This window comes from Physeter macrocephalus, chromosome 14 (assembly GCF_002837175.3).
Source record: "Physeter macrocephalus isolate SW-GA chromosome 14, ASM283717v5, whole genome shotgun sequence".
Lineage (NCBI taxonomy): Eukaryota > Metazoa > Chordata > Mammalia > Artiodactyla > Physeteridae > Physeter > Physeter macrocephalus.
The window spans coordinates 131,550,000-131,557,818 of NC_041227.1; the positions used below are offsets into that span (position 1 = coordinate 131,550,000).

Consider the following 7,819-nt stretch of genomic DNA (forward strand, 5'->3'; position numbering starts at 1 on the left):
CAAAGAAGCTTTTCCGATTAGCTGTTACTCTGCACACAATCATCCTGAAACTCCATGGCTCAGAGTGGCAACAGTATTTTATTATCTCTCAAGGGTTCTGTGGGTCTGGCGTTTGGGACGGCTGGGCTGGGCAGTTGTGGATCAGAGCCTCTCAAGTGCTTGCAGCCAGAGGGCTGGAAGGTCTGCCTTGGGCTTCCTCACAGCACCAGGCATATAACACTGCCTACAGGTGGTTGGAAGCCCCAGGGGCAAATACTTCACTGAGGAGGGTGGCAGCTGCCCCACCTTCGATGGCCCAGCCTCAGAAATCACACAGTGCCATTTGTGATATACTCTGTTGGTCAACACAGCCACAAACCCCACCTGGTCTCAGTGGGGGAGGACACAGACCCACCTGGCAATGGAAGGAGGGTCACAGGACTGTAGACATACTATTTAAAAAGTGCCACACTGGCCATCCCTGATTCTGCACTATAGTACACTGAATGTGTCCTCACAGCTCACGACACAATTTGTAATTTTATATTTACTTCTTGACTATTTGTGGAATGTTTAGACCTGAAGGTGCTCAAGGAAGGGCAGAAACATGTCTGTGTGTCAGTCGGCTCAGGCTGCCGTATCAGAGTATCATAGACTGGGTGTCTTAAACAACAGACTTTTATTTTCTCACCGGTCTGGAGCTGGGGAAGTTCAAGATCAAGGTTCTGGCAGGGTGTGGTTTCTGATGAGGACTCTCTTCTCAGCTTGCAGACAGCTGCCTTTTTGTTGTGCTCTCACGTGGGGGAGAGAGATGGACAGACAGAGAGACAGAGAGACTCTTCTGGTATCTCCTACTACCAGGGCACTAATCCTGTTATAAGGGCCCCACTCTCATGACCTCATCGAATTACTTCTAAACCCTAATTCCTTCGTAAAGGCCCCATCTCCAGGTACTGTCGCACTGGGAGTTAGGGCTTCGACGTATGAGTTTTGGGGGGACGCAAACGTTCAGTCCATTACAGTCTATTTGGTTCACCCGAATTCTCCCAGTGTTTGGAACATAGTGGAGATCAGTAAATACATGATTGAATCAAAGTGTCATGGACTAAGGGATCCTGTTGCTATAATGATCACAACGTGACAAGCGAAGAGAATTCTTTATTTACTGGTTCCCTTGAACGCCGTTCATCACCTCTCTCCTCCAATAACCTCTGTCACACCAGAGCACGAGAGCAAAGCCAGAAAGGGCGTTGCAGTAAATTAGCGATCAACTCTATTGCCGAGGTGGTCCGGCATTATGGAAAGTCCACAGTGCCTCAGGCCATCTGCAGCCCATCTTCCTGAGGACACGGGGTAGTTAACCCGGTAGAAAATCCATTTCAGTCGGCAAGGGGGAAGTTGGAGTGACAGCGTTTATAGTTAATTTCCAGAGGAGGTCGCAAAACACCCCACTGGAAGGGCACTCTCCACCCGCCTGGCTCTCTGGCTCTTATGTTATTCACAGTACATGAGCTGGCACGTACGTCCGCCGACTCTGTCTCGAGGAGGGCGTGTGCGTCATTCTGCGTTGCCTAGGCAGACAAGCGTCACGGAGCGGAGCGCAGGTCGCCGTGGCAATGGCACTGGATGGGGTACGATAATCAGCACTACCTCAGCCCTGTCATTTCCTGCCTGTGACGGCAAAGAGGGAGACTGAGAGATGAGAGGAAAAGCATGAATAACCTTTCACAGTAATCAGCTGGGCTCAGAGAAACCCTGACTTGGTGCGAACTCTTTGAAGCGACAGAGTGGAACTGACGGAGAGAAACCAGAAGTCCCCGGGGCCCGCGTTTTCCCCGTCCCAGCCTCTGACGTGGCCGTTGCCTCCTGACTCAGGTGTTGGTTATGTTGTTTGTCAGAGCAGGGAAGGAGCCGGAAGCCAGGTGGGCCCAGAATGTCATCCGCGCTCACTCCAGTGGGGTCGCTGGTGGAGATGGTTGATCCTCGGGCTGGTCGTGGCGGCCCGATCGCATCACACACGGGTGCTCTCGGGGGGGAGCTGGGCCCTCGGACCAGATTCCTGGTGCAGGTCCCGCCTCTGCCCCCTGGTGACAGCATGACCCTCAGGGGAACGGTCAGCCTGTCTTCGCTTCGGCCCCTGAGCTGCGAACTGAGAATCGCTCCCTGGGAGGATTCGAGTTAATACGTATGAAAGTATTTAGCACAGAAGTATGATATTAATGTTCGCTACTTTCATTATCCTCATTATGGCAAAAGCACGGATTACCTGGGCAGATTGGGAGAGTGGTCCGGAATGGGGTCCGGCAGGAAGGGGGTCCATCGGTGAGCAAAAGATGCAAAACCTTAGTGGCCTCTAACGTGGCTTTTGGCTTTTCAGGGCTGGAAAGGAAAGGAATAAAGCGGACAGGTACGCACTGGATTGCCAGGAGAAGGCGTATTGGCTGGTCCACCGATGCCCCGTGAGTGCCGTCCTCCCTGCTTTCACCCGTCTCTTCTTGCGCCTGACCACACCCCACCTTACTCCCCATCCCCCTTTTGTGGCTCATCTCTGCCTGGAGCTAGGCTTGAATCTGCAGGAGTTGCTGCTCGGTGTTGAGTAACCTCCAAGGGCCTCTGGCTGGAAGAGGAAATTCACCATCTGGATGGAGTCCGCCCGCCCGCGGCCCCTCCGTTGCTGTTAGGACTGAGTGCATTTCCATAGCGGAGGGACCCGAACGAGTCTGCCTTGTGGGAGGGCTAGGACTCGATGCCTCAGAGGAGGAATGTAAGAAGAGAAAAGTAGGACACGGGCTCCACGGCAGGAAAAATCCCACGTCTAGGGAACCGGAAGCCGGCCTCGCCACGGCCGTGCCGTGTGTCTCTCGCTGCCCTCCTTTTCCTCTCTGGATCCGGTCCCGGGCAGAGATGGGGGCCAGGGGATAAACGTGCGCTCAGCCTCGTGGCTTAGAACACGTGGCGTCTCTGGCTTTGGGACGTTAGGTGGCCTGGAGGCACAAGCTGTATATACGAGACGCGACTTGTAGCAGCTCGTTACTTGGGAGGGAAGCCACATCCCCAGCGCGGAGAAGCAGGCTGTAAGCGCCACCCACCGCGGGGGCCTCCGCCGCCTCGGTGCCCTCCTGCGTCAGACCCGTGTGCTGCCTGCCGGGCACTGGGGGCGGCCGACGTGGAAGGCATTCTGCAAAGTGGAGCGCTCGGAACACGCGTTCCTCCTCTTCCTCCTTTGGTTTTCTTGCCTGACCGGGAACCAAGTGCTCAGAACCAGAGAGCGAACTGCGTCCCTCACGGGGCCAAAGCTTCTGGAGTTTTGAACTTGGAGCCCACCAGATTTGGGCCGTTTTGCTACTTTTCTTGCCGCATTCAAGACAGGCGGCCCATAAGGTGTTCCAGCTGCGAGGGCATTGGTCTGGATGCCTTGTTGCCGAGGTTAAGGCCCTGGGGTTGAGGCGTGTTTGGTTTTGCTCTGTTTCAGGGCACCTCCTCCAGCTAGGCCGCTTGGCCGATGCCCGAGCCAGGTCCCTGGGGGCCCGAGCGGAAGGCTGGTTGGCCGAGCGCGGGGTCCTGGAGGTCAGAGCCCACACCCGCCGTCCCGCTGGTAGCTCAGGAGTGAGATCTTTGTGTGAGAGGGAGCCAGGCCTTGCTCAGCCCATATTGTCACCTGATCCCGAAGCGGGGGGACCCTTGGCGAGGAGAATGGCGAATGGTGGACAAGCCTCTCAGGTGGTAAGAGGCGCTGGTGCCCTGGGGCACCCGTGACCGAGGTGGTCCTGCTCCTCGAAGCATGGAAAAACGGCCTCCGTATCACGTGTGGAGACTCCGTGCTGTGGGACGCCCGCGTGCCCGCGTCCCTTGCCCGGCGACAGAGTCTGACTGTGCACGCGAGCTGCCCTGGGACCCTCTCCTCCCCTCTGTCCCCGCAGCCAGGGGGTCTACAGGGACACGACGAGAAGCAGATTATCCGCGTTGTCCCCAGGCCTCCTGGGGCAGCTCTCAGCCCCGACGCCGGGCAGGCGGCCGAGTGGCTCTTCCCTGTGTGACACAGAAGCCCAGACGTTGAACAGTGTGTCCCTGACAGTGGCTTCTACCGCCACCTCCCCCACGGTCCGCACTTCCTCCGCCGCCATCACCTCCGTTGTCACGGCCACCGTCGCCGCAGAGCTGAGTGGAGAACGTACGGTGCCCGGGCTGTGCGCCAGGCCTCGTTCTGCATGCGCTTTCTCGTTCCATCCCTGCGGCCCTCCCTGAGAGGCTACGCAATTAGTCCCGTTTTGCTGATGAGGAAGCAGAGGCCCAGGGCTGCTGTCAACTTGCCAGGGACAGCCAGTGAGTGGCACCAGGGCACTGGGCCCACGGCCTGCAGAGCCTTCCCTCCCGGTCTCCATGCTCCTTTGCCTCCGATGACAGTGTCACGTGATGTTGTTGTGCGTCTAAGGCCTTTTTGTCACCTCCTTGGTCGCTAGAGCATCACGTGGCTGCTGCCACTCTCCTGCGCACGGTGCCGGGCTCAGAGGTGCCTTTCCCTCACTGGCGGCACGGGGGGGCCGCGTCCAGAAGGAGGCCTGATGTGCTAGGAGCGGACATGAGGCTCCCCGGACACAAAACCTCTCCTCCCGCCCGGGCCCTCTCACTGCCCATCCCCCCGCCCAAAACCGGACCAGCAGTCGGGGCCGGGGCCGGGTGGCCCTGGCTCCTTCTCTCCCTGACCTTCGTAAAACCTTCAGCCTCTCGGTGGCCCAAGAGCGTCAGGCTGAGGGGCGCGTCCTGTTTGAAGAGCATCCGGTTCGAAGTCTGTCTCGGCTGGAAACTGATCAATCTGACTGACAGCGCGGCAGCCCGGGCGCTCGGGGGCTGTCAGACCGTGTCCAGGGGCCCCAGACACGCTGTCAGCTGGGTGGGGAGAAGCCAGCCGGGCGGACAGAGCACTTGGCTGGGTGGGGTGACTGGAGCCAGCTGCCGTACTTACTGAGCAGGTCCATGCCCTGTTCGTTTGTCTGTCCCTGGATCCGCGAAACCTTCCTGGGGCCCTGAGTCTGCACCAGCCGAGGAGCCGGGCGCTGGGTGCGATGTAACAGCCGAAGGCCGCTGAGCCCCTGCCACGTGCCTGGGTTAAGCTCTGGGCCTGGCTGATCCCACGGACCTGACGAAAATGCTGTGACATAGGGGTGTCATTGCCCCGTCGTCCAGGTGGGGACCTCGAGGCTCCGGAAGCTGCAGCGGCCTGGGCAGCGCTGGGACGTGAACACACCTCTGTCTGACGTGCTGCTGCCGGGGCAGGTGCACCCACGGGTGGGCGCCTCTCTCAGCTCCAGCAGCTCCAAGTCCAGACTGCTGACACTGGTGAGCCACGCCCTCCTGGAGCTGAGACCTCAGTGTGAGCGGGGGATGGATTCAGGGAGTGGGGGGCACCCTGTGGTGAAGAAAGACGATCTTCCTCTCACATTTTTCCCCAGTGGAACAGGGCGCAGATCTGGGCACGATACAAACAATGGTTCATTGCGTAAACGCGCAGAAGGAGAAACGGTTCCTTTAGAAAAGTCATCTTGGGGCCTCCCGTGCGTTGCTGCTGTGCCGTCTGTGGCATCCGTGTCTCCCCAGGACACAGGCCGCTGACACGTGGACCATGGGTGCAGGGAGGATGTGGTCTGGGGACAGAGGCGGCCTGTGGCACGGGTGCTCTAAGTCAGGCGGTTGCTGGTCTGAGCGTCGAGCTAAACGGCCTCTGTTTCAACCACAAGTGCAGACACTCACCCGAGAGGATGTCTGTCCTCCACTTCCTGCTGAGCTTGGACTGAATGTCCGGAGAGGGGCAAAGTAAATTTAGTTATAGCTCCATGACCGAACACTGTGACACCATGAAAATAATATTTTCAAAGGCCATTTATGAACCTAGGAGAGTGGTCTGACATATAACGTTTTACCATTAAAACAGGATGGGAGAGTCCATTGACTGATCCAAATTCAGAAAAAAAACCCCCAAACGTCTGTTTTGTGAATTTCCACTCTGTGCCAGGGGCTTAGGAGGCAATGGGGGTCTTTGCACTGGGAGTCGAGACAGACGTGGCCCTCAGGGAGCTTACGGTCTGGTGGAGGGACTGAGACCAGAAGCACTGCACAGATGAATGTGCCCTGTACGGATGCGGGGACAGCTGTGAGGGGCGGGGGTCCTGCTTCCGATCAGGGGTCTGGGACCAGCTCTCTGCGGAAGTAACGTTCACGCCAAGATCAGGCTCCCCCGACCCTTCCCTCTAATTCTGTCTCTCCCTGCGTCAACCTCATCTCTCTCTGTCCCGTGTTTTGTTTTGTCTTTAAAACTATCTGAGGTTTTATTTGTTCTTTGTTTTCTGTGCCGCGCACCAAAAAGGTCCAAACTGTACGTTAGGGGAGAGGGTGATGGTGAGAAGAGGAGAGAACGAGACAAGGGACCGGGGGGGATGCGGTGCAGCCGCGTGTCACCGGCTCGGGGCACCAGCGCCCGCCCCGGCCCTGCTCTGGATGCCGGCTCTGGGACTGTCCCCTCCTCGTGGGCAGCCCTTGGGGGTACGAGGGTCCTTTTCCTAACCTGAGTTAAGGAGCCGTTAGCAAATTGTCTCTTTGGCTTTCGCGTCAGGGATGTTCTCGGGCACCACGCCCTGGCGCTCACACTTCCTCCGGCTGCAGGGCGTGGTGGTGGGCTTGGCGTCTCTGGGCAGGCGGGCCTTCCTGCACTAGGCCCGGGCTGCACGCGGCTGCATGGCTCCCTGTCTGCTGACAGCCCACCGCCAGGCCACCGTGGCCCTTGTGTCCTGTGCGCTGATGGTCAGCTCTGCAGTATCTGCGTTCCAGCTGCCTCTTGCATCCCAGAAACTGTATCAGCGGTGGCTCTGGTGACTGTTGTGGAGAACAGAGACCCCCATGCTACCTGGTGAATGAGTGGATGAATGAATGAGTGCATGAGTGGGTGAATGAGTACATGAGTGAATGAATGAGTGGATAAGGGAATGAGTGAATGAATGAATGAGTGCGCGAGTGAATGAATGAGTGCGCGAGTGAAGGAATGAGTGCGTGAGTGAATGAATGAGTGGATAAGGGAATGAGTGAATGAATGAATGAGTGCGCGAGTGAAGGAATGAGTGGATAAGGGAATGAGTGAATGAATGAATGAGTGCGCGAGTGAAGGAATGAGTGCGTGAGTGAGTGAATGAGTGGATAAGGGAATGAGTGAATGAATGAATGAGTGCGCGAGTGAAGGAATGAGTGCGTGAGTGAGTGAATGAGTGGATAAGGGAATGAGTGAATGAGTGGATGAGTGTGCGAGTGAAAGAATGAGTGCGTGAGTGAATGAATGAGTGGATAAGGGAATGAGTGAATGAGTGGATAAGGGAATGAGTGAATGAGTGGATAAGGGAATGAGCGAATGAGTGAATGAGTGTGCGAGTGAATGAATGAGTGCGTGAGTGAATGAATGAGTGGATAAGGGAATGAGTGAATGAATGAATGAGTGCGCGAGTGAAGGAATGAGTGGATAAGGGAATGAGTGAATGAATGAATGAGTGTGCGAGTGAATGAATGAGTGCGTGAGTGAATGAATGAGTGGATAAGGGAATGAGTGAATGAATGAATGAGTGTGCGAGTGAATGAATGAGTGCGTGAGTGAATGAATGAGTGGATAAGGGAATGAGTGAATGAATGAATGAGTGTGCGAGTGAATGAATGAGTGCGTGAGTGAATGAATGAGTGGATAAGGGAATGAGTGAATGAATGAATGAGTGTGCGAGTGAATGAATGAGTGCGTGAGTGAATGAATGAGTGGATAAGGGAATGAGTGAATGAATGAATGAGTGCGCGAGTGAAGGAATGAGTG

General features: G+C 56.4%; 1 protein-coding gene across 1 annotated transcript in view; it reads left to right on the forward strand.

The window, feature by feature from the left end:
- RGS9 (regulator of G protein signaling 9) overlaps positions 1-7,819 on the forward strand; it is a 45,518-nt gene that overhangs the window by 22,199 nt on the left and 15,500 nt on the right. Inside the window, exon 8 of the mRNA XM_028498150.2 lies at positions 2,357-2,438. Coding sequence (XP_028353951.1) covers positions 2,357-2,438 — 82 coding nt within the window. The remainder of the gene's footprint in view (positions 1-2,356; positions 2,439-7,819) is intronic.